This window comes from Dunckerocampus dactyliophorus, chromosome 12, assembly GCF_027744805.1.
Source record: "Dunckerocampus dactyliophorus isolate RoL2022-P2 chromosome 12, RoL_Ddac_1.1, whole genome shotgun sequence".
NCBI lineage: Eukaryota > Metazoa > Chordata > Actinopteri > Syngnathiformes > Syngnathidae > Dunckerocampus > Dunckerocampus dactyliophorus.
In genome coordinates this window covers 6,389,515-6,405,000 of record NC_072830.1, presented here as the reverse complement: position 1 = coordinate 6,405,000, position 15,486 = coordinate 6,389,515, and the positions used below count along the sequence as shown (strand labels likewise).

Here is a 15,486-nt window from a genome sequence, read left to right as displayed (position 1 = left end):
GCCACATGAGGTCGGGCATTGTCGTGGACCAGGAGGAACCCAGGTCCCACTGCACCAGCGTAGGTTCTGACAATGGGTCCAAGGATTTCATCCCGATAGCTAATAGCAGTCAGGGTGCCATTATCTAACCTGTAGAGGTCTGTGCGTCCTTCCAGGGATATGCCTCCCCAGACCATCACTGACCCACCACCAAACCGGTCATGCTGAATGATGTTGCAGGCAGCATAACGTTATCCGCGGCATCTCCAGACCCTTTCATGTCTGTCACATGTGCTCAGGTTGAACTTGCTCTCATCAGGGAAGAGCACAGGGCACCAGTGGTGTAGTTGCCAATTCTGGTGGTCTATGGCAAATGCCAATCGAGCTCTACGGTGCTGGGCAGTGAGCACAGGGCCCACTACAGGACGTCGGGCCCTCAGGCCACCCTCATGGAGCCTGTTTGATTGTTTGGTCAGAAACATTCACACCAGTGGCCTGCTGGAGGTCATTTTGTAAGGCTCTGGCAGTGCTCATCCTGTTCCTCCCTGCACGAAGTAGCAGATACCGATCCTGCTGAGGGTTGAAGGACCTTCTACGGCCCTGTCCAGCTCTCCTGAAGTAACTACCTGTCTCCTGGAATCTCCTCCATGCGTCCAGGTACCGCAGTGATGGTCCAGATCTGGGAGGAGATCCCCCAGGACGTCATCCGTAGTCTCATTAGGAACATGCCCTGACGTTGTCAGGCATGCGTACAAGCATGTGGGGGCCACACAGACTATTGAGAATCATTTTGAGTTGCTACAATGACATTTTAGCTAAATGGACCAGTGTGCTGCATCATTTTTTCACTTTCATTTTTGGGGTGTCTTTGATTTCCCCCTCTATAGGGTGATCATTTTCATTTCTATCAAATTATGTGGCATCATTTTGTTACTAGTACATCACCCACTTATTATCAGGAAAGATATTCAACATCATTTTTCCCCCAGTTTAGATCTGATGTGTTTTCGAAGTGTTCCTTTAATTTTTTTGAGCAGTGTATTAAAAAAAGACTAATTGCTGCATCCACAAAGTATTGCGCAACAGCTGTGAATACTTATGCACATATGATTTCATAGTTTGTTTTTTAAAATAAATGTAACAATTCAAAAACGTTTTTCATGTTGTCATTATGGGGTGTTTGTGGAATTAACATAAAAATTAACATAAAATAACATAAAATGTGGAAAAAGTGACGCGCTATGAATGCTTTTCTTCCTGGGTGCACTGCAATGGGACCCATCCACCTGTTCTACAATGCTTTCTCCACTCTTCTAGGTAGACGTACGGTGTGTGTCCCAATACTTGTGTCCACATAGTGTATATGCGCTCCGACCTGTGTTATATTATTCATCCACTCATGTAAAATGTCCACAGATCAATGAGCGTGTCATGTCGCGTTTCCGATATCTCTATTCTTCAATGCTTGTTGACACATGAGAAATGAGAAGATCAATCTCAAGGGCTCGGCCCTAATCAATAGAGTCTGTCAATAAAAAGGTATTTCACAAGGAGAGTTGCCTGAACAATGGTGTTTTCTCCAGGGAACCCAGGGCGGTGATGTAAACACACAATGTGTAAATCAATAGCTTAAAAGAAAGATATTACAGGGGGATTGGGAACTCTTTTAAGATCTATTGGTTTCTTCAGAAGCAGCACGCAGCACAGACTGACTCATCGCTCACAAAGTCTCCTGAGTCCTACAAGTTGTGTTCAAGAGCAGAATTTTAAGTCGGGAATCCAAAACTGTGGAGCTGCCTAGACGAGACTTACAGTCCCGTGCAAAAGTCTTCGTCCAGCAACACTCGTGTTGTTTCATCAACACTATAATGAGTCTTTGAAGAACTTCCATCATACATTAAAAATTAAGATGATCATCATGTGCTGCTATTACTATTAAATGCTTGCCACAGGGCCTCTATCAGTCAGCAGTGACGACTAATGAGAGCTGGAGACGCAAGCGGGGTCGCTCGTTCAGTCATCCTGTCACTGAGCCGACGCGGGGAAGTCTAATTACTGGACCCATAATGCTGCAGTCGATACCTTGTTGCAAGCTCGGCGGCTGCAGGGTCTCATCGGCCCAGTAATGGAAGAGACACAGCTCAGAGCAAGGCCGCGTGGACAAATGATGATGACGATGGGTTGGTAAGGTGAGGGACAAAGTGATGATGACCCTGTGACACAGCTTCAATAATTGATTATGTTAATTTCATCTGCACTGCGCTGAAGGTCATGCAAGGCCAAAGCTTTAACATTTCATATTTTATACATCTGTGTGAATGTAGTCAGTCACTCTTTGCACCCACGTACTTCCCTTATGATTGGAAGACGTAGTCTATAGGGCCCAACACGATTCCATGCACACACTCTTAAGATAGCGGACGAATGACAGGAATGTCTTCGCTCCTTGCAGGTTATGACAGTAATCCCTCGCCAGTTCATGCTTCAGATTTTGTGGCTTCAGTCAATGACGGGTTTTTTTTAAATATATTAATAAATCCTGCAATTTCCTGGTTGTGCTAAATGAATAAATAATAAATGCTAAATTATGCATTTTCAAACATATAAATGACTTAATGAACAAAAACACAAATATAAAGCATTCAGAAAACGTATTCAAATAAGTGCAATTGATATGTAACATTCTACACTGGTCACTAGGTGGCAGTAATGTTACTGTAATGTTGGCTGTGACACACAAGCACCAGAGTTGGTCACTGGAAAAACAGGCTTTTATTGCGGGTTTGAAATGTCTCACGACATCTCAGACACAGTAGTCGCTAACACGTTGCAGCCATAACCCACTCCAAGCTAAAACTCAACTCTGAACCACCGAGGTCACTTCCTGTCGATGCCACTGGAACACATTTCCATCTACACACATGAGCACGAGCCTTATCAAATGTCTTAAATGTCTTTTTTATCTGATTCTGTCTTGTATATTGGTTAATAGGTGACTGTAAGGGTGTTATTTTATGTCTAGAGGGCTCTGTTAAACTGTATTTAGAAGGTAAACACGTTTTCTACGGTCTAACTACAAAAACATTTGATTCATAAAGGAATCTACTTCACAGAAATTCACTTTGGGTCTGGAACCAATTAACCTCAATAAATGAGGGATTACTGAAATGATAACCGACAATTCATAATAGAAATAAAATACAAAGACTCAAAATGATACAAAAGTCAAACCCACAGCACGTTCACTCACCCCCGCATACATTTGTGTAAAGCAGGTATCGCTCTTCTCAACAAGCAGCGTGTGCCGCTGTGGGCCCCTCCCCCATCTAAAAGCACTCATGGTGGGTCCGTCTTGTGTGTGACATTAAAAAAAAAAAAAAAAAAAAGTGCCAGAAGAAAGTTTGTTTGTAGTTGCAATTATGGAAATGCGATGATTACATGATTACATGATCATGTCAATGGAGGAACCATTGACAACCACCACCACAAACAGATTTCAGTCCTGTGGGAAAGACTGCACTGTAAATACACACTGAACATTGAGAGTTTACCCCATTCTATTTCATGTCCTAAAAAGTAGCAAAGTGGAGGATCAATAGTCTTTGGGAGAACAACTCCGCATGAGAGGACCGAGCCCAGCCACACAAGCGATTGTCCTCATCTGCACACTGGAAGCAAACAACTGCTGGGACATTTATGAGACGTGATAAAGTTCATCTTGAGGACAAGCAGACGGAGGGAGCTTAATGTCGTAATGCTTGTTGTCCATTAAAAGGGACATTTAAGATAAAACAAACGGCCACATTATTAGGTACACATGCTCAATAAGATCCAATTCAAGTGATGTGGCAAAATTCTGTTTTACAAACAGTAACGTTCACTTTTTATCATATTTAACAATACGTTTATGATTGCGATTGATTGGCGGTGAGGGCATGCGCCGGTACTGATTTGATGATCAACTTCCAGGACTACTTGTACACCCTCCTCTCCATCACATGTAGTTTATGTGTGCTGACTTCACAGGAAAATGATGAGACGAACAAACAAAACACCAATTGTCTCCGCAAACAGATGAGGAGCTCGGAGGAGGACTGATGAGCTAACTAGTGTTAGCTTGTTAGTTGTAATGTGGCAGAAAAGTGCAACGCAAGCAAGACTCAAACACTTCATTAAGGGAAACACAGTCAGACGCCTATTCATTATACACACACACACACACACACACACACACACACACACACACACACACAGGCTTGTCAGCGCTACTAAAAGTTGAGTTTTGCCACCAAAAGGTGTCGAACTGCGGCAGATCTCATTATAGCAACACGTCCCTGAACTCATTACTTTCTATAGTGTACTCCTCTCACAGCCACAAATATCCACACGAGGTGTGCAACACGCCGCAGGAGGCATAATTGTGATGCATCACGGTACCTGTCCAAACACCTACAGGAGCTTTCCTCGGGCATCTCCACAGAAATACTAGCCTCGCGCACGAGAGACTTACAGGAGGGAAAAATGGAGCCGCCGTGTCCCAACACATTAAGACACGTTGAATTATTTACTTGAATTTGTCACAAATGTGAGACTGCCGCCCTGCAATTGGCTGGCGTCCAGCCCGGGGTGTACCTCCCCTCTCGGCCCAAGTCAGCTGGGATAGGCTCCAGCTCACCCGTTGCCCCTAATGAGGGCAAGCGCGATAGAAAATGGATGTAAGGTTGCCATGAAGCGGCAGTCTTTCATCATCATTTGGGCCCTTCTGCCGCGCTTCATCAGCCGCTAACGCGACGCCTGATTACCACGGCCGTCCAATCAGCTGCTGAATGACGAGGCCCGAGCAGGCCAGACTCTCCACTCAGTCAAATGAAGCCAGCCTGGGGAAGTAATTGGCTGGGGCGGCCCGGTGGAGAGCGTCCAGCGGGGGAAACAGGAATGAAATGTGCTCTTGATTATGAATGAGAGCGCAAGAGCACATGTTCCCACGAGAAGCTGCCTCATGAATTCTAACAAAGCGCTTCACCTGTTCTTTTGCTTTTGTAATGGGACAACGGCGCCCAGAGAGACTCACACAAACACGCATATACACACGTAACAGAAAGCCTGTGTGTGCCGCAGTCAGTATATGGTATGTCGTTTGCTTGAAGAAAAATTTCCCATTTGAAGCTTTAATTAAACATCTCATTACATTTTAGAGTGGGCCATCTGCCGGAAGGTTGTTATGGTTGAATTATCACATCTTTGTGCTTGTATTAATGTTATTTTACATTTTTGGGGGGACAATATGGCCGATAATCTTCGAAAATTGCAGCCGTATATGACAGACGTTGTAAAAGCCACAAAGTAGACTAAATTAAAGCCATAAATAAAACAAACTCTTGATGTAATATATTTTATCTGTCATGTCTTTGCAGTTCTGCTGTTGCCACTGCCCTTCACAAGACTATTTTGTCAAAATCTCATACCACAAAATGATTAGCCAACTCAAAAGATGTTGAATAATTCCAATAAATAAATGATAAAGCTGACCAAGCCAGAGAGGTTTGCTCCACCCTTTTAAATGACTCCTGCAGTTTTTGAACATCTTTAGTAATAGGTGTCCATAAGATACCTGATATTTAAGTAATGTATATGTACTGGGGCCCTTACATCTCGGAATATAATATTCCCTTTATTGCTGTTAATTGGTTCCAGACCCGACCGTGATAGGTGAAGTAGGATTCCTTATTTATAAATGGAATGTTTTCATAGTTACAGCATGAAAAAACCTGTTTACGACCTTCTAAATATGGTTTTAACATTAGAGCCCTCGAGACATAAAATAACACCCTTACAGTCACCTTTACAGTCATATTACCCAATATAGTAGACATAAAAAGAGAAAATAAGCCAATTAAGAGCTAAATAAGACTCATACTCGTGTGTGTGTTTATTGTTAAGTTTTAGCATGGCGTGGGTTGCGGCCACAACAGTATCCTGTGTTAGGAATTATTGTGCCTCAAACCTGCAATAAAAGCCTGTTGTTCCGGCCATCAAGTCTGGTGCCTGTGTGTGTCACCCAACATTACAGTAACATTACTGACACCTAGTGACCAGTGTAGAATACTACATTTCATGTTTATGTCTTTGAATGAGTCTTCTGAATGCCTTATTTGTATTTTAGTTCATTTTTACGCTTGAAAATTTTTAATTTAGGCAAATATTTTTATTAAATATGCATATATATGCATATTAAGTCAAAATAAAGATGTGTCATTTAATTACAGTCCTTGCGTTGAGACGTTTAGACGTTTGGTGGTTATGACGCACTCGTGTGAACTATAAATAAATGTACAAAACTAACAAGAAGTTAAAAAAAAAAAGAAACGGCAGAAGAACACACTTGCCTCCCAAGCGTTTGACTCTTCTGATGGCACGGCGTCAAAAAAAAAAGTGAAAGCGAAAAGTGAAGTGAAATTAAACCTCATAAAATGCTTACAAAGTGGAGAAAAAAGGATCAACATTGGCTATGTGCCTGGTCCAAGCCGCTCAAATGCTGCAACATCAAGGGTAAAGATGGTATCCTTGAACATGTGAAAGGATCTGCCCCTTTGAAATGGACAGTCTATTTCTATGAAATGGACAGTGATAACTAAGCAGTCTAGTGGTCTCATTATCGAGACTTCCTCCTTCCTATAAGCCTGTCTCTTCTTCCCTTGCAATGCTCCTTCTACAGAATGCAAGACAAACACATTTCATTCTTACATTTAATATTTTTATGTTTGTATTTGATGTATCCTGTAAGTTCAGACCAATACTAAAGCTTGACTTACATCCCCATCGTAAGAACGAAACTCGTACGTAGATCGAGGAACTCCTAAAATGCACACGATGCACACGATAGCGAGCGGATGATGAATTGCACGACCACGTACAGACAGAAATGTCTTGTAGATAAGATAAAAAAGGCTACTTAGTTTGTATAATAAAAGAATGTATTCTATGTGACTGGCAAGGTTAACTTACTTAAATATAAAAATAAAATGAACTTCACCTTCATGGAGGAGCGGGGTGTGTCGTTGATCCAATGGTAGGGGAGACATTGGACAGGACGTTATGTGACTGCCTCCTCTGTGTGTGTGTGTGTGTGTGGCTATGTAATGCAGAAAGCTCAATGATCTGACGAGATGACAAACGCTTGCAGATGAAGACACGTGTCACACTCTGACTGCTCGAGTCCCTCGCTAAGTCAATTATTCATCGGGTTCTGCAAACATAAATAGACTTGCATGCAAACCCACAAATTGTTAAATAATAAAGCCTTGGTGTCTTTTTGTCTGCAGTCAGAAGTCATCCTAATACTTGATAGGATGCAGTTGGACTTTTACACTTTGAATACAACAAACAGGTGCAGCTTCAGGATGAAAAGTTGCATGCTTTGAGTAGTGACTTGTTTGGTTTTGTCAAGTTACATGCTGATGCTTTTTTTTCCAATGCTTTCTGCTTGGGATCCAATAGACGGAAAGCTTTCCTTACATAACTTTTAACTAAGCACAGACGACGGTGCATGCCAAGGTTTAGCGAGCTTGGCCGCCGGCACTCTTGGCATTCTTATGAATTAAGAAAACATAAATGAGGAATGGCTGTCTCTGAAGACACAGCTGATATCACACATACACACGCACACACCAGACTAGAATCACCACAAAAAGATGACCTTACCTTGACCTCAATGAAGTCTGGCTGTCCCAACGCGACGAGCTCCGAGTAGGCCTGCATCTCCTCCACGTTCCACGCCTTAACCAGCGTCAGCCTGTAGACCGTCCTCTGCCTCTGCACACATTCACACAACACAAACTTTTAAAAACTGACAAAGCGAAGGAAGAAGCGCCACGCTGTCTGCAACTGAAGTGTCAGGATCAAGGTCGTCCTGAAGTCTAATTTGCTATAAAAACAAACACCTTCCCCTCGGAGCCTTGCCAAGACTTCATTGTTAATTCCAGGAGCACAAAAATCATTGTTCCGCGTGAAAGCAGCTGCGGCACTGCAGTGAGTGAATAAATAAATGAAAGCAAGAAAGCAAGCCAGCATTTTAATGCTACACCAAAACAATTGGATCAGGGAATATGTACACTGAACTTTCCCTGGCTGGATAAAAAGGAATAAGAGTGCTTGCGTTTGGCTGGTGCAGGATGATGTTGCTGTTGCAGAGAAGGCATAGCAAATGATTAATAAACTAAACCAAAACGGAGGGCCTAGAACTTACTATCAGTTTTGCTCTCTGCAGCCTAAAAAGGTTACCTGTGGGGATGGGGGATGGGGGGGGACAACTGACAATTGGCCCTCGTGGAAATGCTGCTCTACAGCAGAAGAGGTGGAGGACGGTGTTGTCTTTAGCTTAAAACTCTATTTTGACCCATAAATACCCCCCCCCCCCCAAAAAAAAAACCCCACCATTTTAAAAAGTGTTGGCAACCTGTGACACTCAACACATAAATGCATCAGCAGATTGAGATACACATGCACTCTGCAGGGAAAAGAAAGAGCAGGTGGTGCAGGAGAGAGAGAGACAGAGAGAGAAAACATAGGTGGAAAAAGATAGTGGAAAGAGAACAGGTGGAAGAAGAGAGCAGGGAGAAAGCAGGTGGTAGATGATAGAGAGGAAGAGAGCAGGTGGGGCCTAGAGAAAACAGGTGGAGGAGAGCAGCAGTGAGATGGAAGAGGATGTGCAGAAGAAAGACTGGAGGGTGATGTGATGTGATGTGTGATGTGTACACTTGCACGCATTTTGCCTCCGCATTGCCCCGCAATTTGCCGTGGCAATGCGTGTCATTTATGGCACGTATGAAAAGCGTGAAGACTAGTTTGCACACTGTTTGCGCAGTTTGTGCATAAATTACGCACTGGGCACTCAACTGGTGATTAAAAATGGTGCACATTGGCACGTACGACTTATTTAATCCTTATTTAATCCATGCAGAAAAGAAAGGCATGTCTATATTATCTCACAGCTGCAGAAAGAGAAAGAAAGAGAAGAGCAAAGAGAAGGAAGGAGGTATAAACTAGAAAAAAGAGGCACGGACTGTGTGGGAGAGGGAATTGCTGACTAGAATACATCACTTTATGATTGCTTCACAATTCAGAATGAATATCCAAGAGGCTACAGAAATTACTTGAGAATTCCCCCCGACTTGCTCCAAGAGGTGGTGGAAACGTTAACCCATTCATGTGAATGAGACACTCTGAGACGGGCTTTGATATGCACTGCCTGCATTGTTTAGGCATAGGTTGCGGTGCGCTCACGGCTAGTTCGCGGAAATTATGCATGCCACAAATTGTGCTGATTTCAAAATTTTGTTTACACACCTCATATTTTACAAATACTTTGCGCCTGTTTACCAGCATTTTACTCATTGCAAGCAATGTGGGGACAAAATGTGTGCAAGTGTAAATGAGGCTTTAGTCTGGAGCCTTCTCTGATAATTCAGATTGGCTAAAAACTACATTTTTTAAAGTCCCTTGAAACACAATTCAAAAGAAACTAATGAAACTGGCCTGGACAAAAAAAATCCACGTATTATGAATATTCACAGGCATATTTTGAAGCAATGACTGTAACAAAGCGCTTCCTGTAACTCTCACTGAGACTCCTGCACCTGTCCACAGGTATTTTGGCCCACTTGCGCAAACTGCTGCAGCTCTCTCAGGTTTGATGGGTGAATTCTCCAGACTTCACATTTCAGCTTTTTCCATGGATGCTCGAATTAGATTTAAATCAGGGCTCGTAGAAGCCCACTTCACAATCATCCAATATTTGGTCCTTAGCCATTCTTGAGTGTTTTTGGCTCATTCTCCTGTTGGACAGACCCCCATGACCTGAGACCAAGCGTTCTGACAATGGGCAAGACATTTCGCTAGCTCCTTGAGATGTCACTGTACCCGGCAGATTAGACACCCTGTGTTGGATGCAGCAAAGCAGCCAGAGAAGATAACCGAGTCTACTCCATGTTTCACAGGAGGTACACTGTTCTTTTCCATCTCCCAGGAGCTTTGTTGCATGTCAATATGCATTTTGACCTTCTGACTGACTTTGGCAAGTATTGAAGTTCCTTCAGTGACCACTGGGGGTGGCTTTGCTCCGGTGATAGAGTGGTCGTCTCCCAACCTGAAGGTTGCAGGTTCGATCCTGCAAGATTCAATCTGGCAAGATACTGAACCCCCATTGGCTCCTGATGTTGCGTCATCAGTAGCTGAATGTGCTAGTGGTCTCTCTGAGTGCCTTGGAGGTGGAAAAGCGCGCTACAAGTGAAAGACACTTGCGTTTTTCTTTCATCACAGAAGGGTACCAACAATTTTATCCACATCTAAAAATTATTTCCTTCTAATGTATGGCATCATTTCACATCTCCAGCAGAAGCCAAATGAACAAACAGCATAAGACATAAGTGTTGCATCATTCCTCATCAGTGATGTGATGTTAACATCCAAATTAAAAATTAAACTAAGGAGTTCGTCAAAATACGACCCTTGGTTTTTGCTGAAAATGGACGACTTCTATTTGTAGTGAGGAGTCCGCATGTGTAGAAAACCCACATGAAAAAAAAAACAGCTGCGGGCCACAAATGGGCCCCAAGCATCACTTAGGACTCCAATAGAGCCTTTGCACTATTATCGGTTGGTGCTCAGGACCTAAATATTAAGAGGGGATGTGTGATGTTGCTGTAAGACGGTGCTGCCACCATCCATTTTCCTCTGCTTATCCGGGTCCGGGTCACGGGGGCAGCAGTCTTAGTAGGGAAGCCCAGACTTCCCGGTCCCCGACCACCTCCTCCAGCTCCACCGGGAGGACACCAAGGCGTTCCCAGGCCAGCTGTGAGACATAAACCCTCCAGTGTGTCCTAGGTCTGCCCCGGGGCCTTCTCCCGGCTGGGCATTCCCGAAACACCTCACCAGGGAGGCATCGGGGAGGCATCCGAACCAGATGCCCGAGGCACCTCAGCTGGGTCCTCTAGATGTGAAGGAGCAGCGTCTCTACTCTGAGCTCCTCCCGGATGATCGAGCTCCTCACCCTATCTCACCCTACGAAGAAAACTCATTTCAGCCGCTTGTATCCACGATCTTGTTCTTTCGGTCACGACCCAAAGCTCATGACCATAGATGAGGGTGGGAACATAGATCGAACGGTAAATTGAGAGCTTTGCCTTCCGGCTCAGCTCTCACTTCACCACGACGGTCCGGTACAGCGACCGCATTACTGTAGATGCTGCACCGATCCACCTATCGACCTCACGCTCTGACCTTCCGTCACTCGTGAACAAGACCCCAAGATACTTGAACTCCTCCACCTGGGGAAGGACCTCATTCCCAACCCGGAAAGAGCAATCCACTCTGGCCTCAGAACCATGGCCTCAGATTTGGAGGTGCTGAGTCTCATCCTATAAGCTTCACACTCAGATGCAAACCGTCCCAGTAAACGCTGCAGGTCACAGGAGTATGAGGCCATTAGGGCCACATTGTCTGCAAATAGCAGAGATGAGATCCTAAGGCCCCCGAACTGGACTCCCTCGACACCTTGGCTGCGCCTAGAAATTCTGTCCATGAAAATTATTAACAGAATCTGTGACAAACGGCAGCCTTGGCGGAGGCCAACGTTCACCGGAAACAGGCTTGACTTACTGCTGGCAATGTGAACCAGGCTCCTGCTCCGGTTGTACAAGGACTGAATGGTACGTAGTAGCGTGCCACTAATCCCATACTCCCGGAGCACCCCCCACAGGACACTGCGAGGGACACGGTCGAATGCCTTTTCCAAGTCCACAAAGCACATGTAGACTGGTTGGGCAACCTCCCAAATACCCTCCAGTACCCTTGCAAGGGTGTAGAGCTGGTCCAGTGTTCCGCGACGAGGACAAAAACCACATTGCACCTCCTGTAGCCGAGGTTCGATTAACGGTCATACCCTTCTCTCCAGCACCCTGGAATAGACTTTCCCAGGGAGGCTGAGGAGTGTGATCCCCCTATAGTTGGAACACACCCTCGGGTCACCCTTCTTGAAAAGGGGGACCACCACCCCAGTCTGCCAATCCAAAGGAACTGTTCCCGACTTCCACGTAATGTTGAAGAGACGTGTCAGCCAAGACAGTCCTTCAAGGCCTTGAGGAATTCAGGGCGAAACTCGTCCACCCATGGAGCTTTGCCACTGGGGAGCGTTTTGACTGCCCCAGATATCACAGCCACGGTGATGGAACTGTCCGCGTTCGTGTCCTCAGCCTTTGCTTCCTCTAGTCAAGATTCAAGATTCAAGAGTTTTATTGTCATTTGCACAGTAAAACAGGTAGTTCTGCTATGCAATGAAATTCTTGTTCTGTTCATTCTCCCAAGAAAGAAAGAAAGAAAAACACAAGAAAATGAATAAGAACAGAAGAAACATTACTACCAATAAATTAAGCAACAACAACAAAAGAGACATTAGCTTTTCCAAAATGGGGACTTGGAACAGCCTTCAAAGCACCTTTCATGTTGCTGTAGAAAGCCTACATGCAGATAACATTCGGGGAGAACAGTCCCGAGGCTCTGTGTCCACAAGACGCTGAAGTCCGATCTCCTCGGCAAGCGGCAAATGTCCCCAACCGGACCGCCGAGTCCGGTATATCCTCCGTCCAGCCAGGCCTCCGCGAGCACACAGCACTCTCTGATGCTGCAATCCTTGCTTGCAGCTCGTCCATCCTGTCTTCGAGAGAGCGGAAGCTGGCCAGCAGCAGGCCCGGTAGCAGTGGCCCAGTCGCTCCAGCTTTTAGCCTAGCACGCAGGCCGCCCCTCCTGCCTCGCCTCCGCCCCGGACGCTTCGCTCGCCGGGCATTCAGCTCACCAGGCTCGCAAGCTGCTGCGTCCTCCCAATGCAGAAGAAAGCCAGTCCGTGAGGCTGAACGAAAGCTCATGGTGAACCCCGCCGGTGTTCAAAAGTTGTCTCTTATGTTGCAGTGCAACACAGCACGTTGAATGTCCAATATGAACAACAAAATAGCAAAAAATTAGAAAAAAAACGGGAGCGTGAAACAGAGACGTCTGCCACGGAGGGCGCCATCTTGCTGTTTTCTATGGAAGGTATGTCAGTGAGATTGAGAAGGACCTCAAAGGATTCCTTCCACCACCCGACTATATCCTCAGTCGAGGTCAGCAAGCGCCCGTCCCCACTGTAAACAGTGTGGACCGGACAGTGCTTCCCCTTTCTGAGGCGCCGGACGGTTTGCCAGAACCTCTTCGAGGCCGAACGGAAGTCGTGTTCGAAGGCTTGTTCGGGCCCCACGGGTCAGGGCCCGACCACCAGGCGCTCGCCTGCGAGCCCCTCCCCCAGGCCTGGCTCCAGGGTGAGGGCCCGGTATCCCACGTCCGGGCGAGGTGCGGTCTCTCCTCATGTGTTTGCTCATAAAGGTCTTCTGAAACACTCTTGGTCTGGCCCGTTACCCAGGACCTGTTTGCCTTGGGAGACCCTACCAGGGGCATATAGCCCCAGACAACAAAGCTCCTAGGATCACTCGGGCACACAAACCCCTCCACCACAGTAAGGTGGTGATTCACGGAGGGGTGCTGCCACATATGTCAAATCAATCACACACCGGTGATTGGAGACTGACAGACGTGTCAACAATCTGCTCAACATCAAAAGGCAGAGAAGCCGATTGTAGATCGCTGCATGGAACCGCTTATTTAAATGCGCCCAAACATTATTCTGCCTTCCTCACTTTGGCTTTTTAGGAAAGCCTTGCCGAGTATTGATTCACACAAGCGAGGCCGCTGCAGGATGCAGGCTGTGATAATGGACTTTGCCTATTTTCTCCAGCAACAAAAAGTCCAGTGAAGTCCGACCTTTAACCGAGTCATCCTGCGGGACACGGATACATTCTCAATAGAAATGTGCACGGCCGCACGCTGGCAGAGAGGCTCAGCTGGAGGAAGACACAGAGTTGACGTTTTAGGTAGATCGATAAAAAAGCGGAGTTCATCAAAAATGGCGAGCAAAGTGTTCTGACATTTACCGTCTCACACATCCTTTGTGCGTCTGCCATTTGAATTTCACTGTGATTAACGTGTATCTAATTACCAACCACCGTGAGCCTCTCTAAACAGCCTAAAAAGTTCATTTCCTCCGAAATTGCAGAATGCCAAAGAAATGGTCAGTACTCTTTAAAACTTTTATGATGATCACATTTTGACAGATCATTTCTCATGTAGTGCTCGGGTGGGCTCACCTTCTCTCCCAAGGCCTTGAGGCTGTCCAGGAAGCGACTCCAGAAGTCCTTGAAGAGCGGCCTGTCAATCTTCTTTAGGCTGTCCTTGGTGCTGGCGTCGACACTCACGTATAACTGGGTGACTGGCACGAGGCTCCTGGAGGTATGTGCGCAGTTAGCATTTGTTATGTGTGTGTGTGTGTGTGTGTGTTTAGTTGAAGAGTCTTTGTCGTCCCTGAATGCTTTCTACAGTCGCTGTAGGTGCAGGAGGTGCGTGCCTTTGTTAGTGTGCCTGTGGGGAAGCTCTGTGTTGAAGACGATGTAGAAGTGGAGTTGCTTGGCAGGAAGTTAGCGATTGCCATGCAGCATTTGGGACACATCGTGTTTTGCTCGCACGCCTCAGATAAAACACTCATGTAAAGACATGTCACTACACAGAAGGCCAGAATTAAAGACACTTCTTAGTCAAATGACTCCATGGCCGCACAGCTTTCAGAATCAGGAAGAGAGGATGAGAGCTTTTGTTCGAAATTAAAAGAAATGGCAACTTCAAATAATCATGCAAATATTGTAAAACTAAAGCCTCAAACCCTGGAAGTGTAAGGAACTTTTGCTGTTTTGCTGAAAGAGCTAAAACTAAATGTAATTAACTTTCGTATTGTTGCTGCTGTGTGAAAGCTGCAAGCAGTGCAGATAAAGTTGTGCATAAGAGTCTGCTCGTTTGAGGTCAAGCGCCACTTTTAATTGCGAAAACAGTGCCTTCCTGCAAGCAAACAACACTTGAATGTGTCCTACTTCCCAATTCATCGCCGCCTGCTGCAAAGTTCATAGGCACAGCCCAAAGAAACATGGCGTTTGCAGCTACCTGATTTCCTCTGGGAACTGAGCGTTTGTGACCAGAAAGCTGGAGATGTGGCGGGAATGGAGAAGGCGGACAAAGTCGTTGATTTCCGGGTACATGATTGGCTCTCCCACCAGCGACAGAGCACAGTGCTGTACCGACAGGCCCTCCTCGTAGCGCTCTGCCTTCACTCCGGGGACACCTGGAGGGGAAAAGAGTGCCATCTTGACGTGAAGAGTCGAACGTTTCAGGACACAAATGTGAAAATTTTGCAGTATAAGACTAGGAGCCAGCATCAATCAATGGCAGTACTGCGGTAATGCTGTAGGACTTCCCATTTAGTGTGCTACGTCTTCTGTGTGTCCCTGCTCTGTGCGTTCCCTTGAATCGGGAGGCGGTGTACGGCGCAACATTCATGAGTGCAATCACACAGGAGAAATATTTAATTCATGCCTGGAA

The 15,486-nt window shown here is 45.7% G+C and overlaps 1 protein-coding gene across 2 annotated transcripts in view; it reads right to left on the bottom strand.

Annotated features, from left to right (window-relative positions):
- The window catches only part of tyw1 (tRNA-yW synthesizing protein 1 homolog (S. cerevisiae)), a 36,697-nt gene that overhangs the window by 8,509 nt on the left and 12,702 nt on the right, over positions 1-15,486 (bottom strand). For both annotated transcript variants that reach the window (XM_054794279.1, XM_054794280.1), the window contains exons 12-14: positions 15,052-15,229; positions 14,208-14,343; positions 7,681-7,791 (exon numbers count right to left, since the gene is read on the bottom strand). In XM_054794279.1, coding sequence (XP_054650254.1) covers positions 7,681-7,791; positions 14,208-14,343; positions 15,052-15,229 — 425 coding nt within the window. The remainder of the gene's footprint in view (positions 1-7,680; positions 7,792-14,207; positions 14,344-15,051; positions 15,230-15,486) is intronic.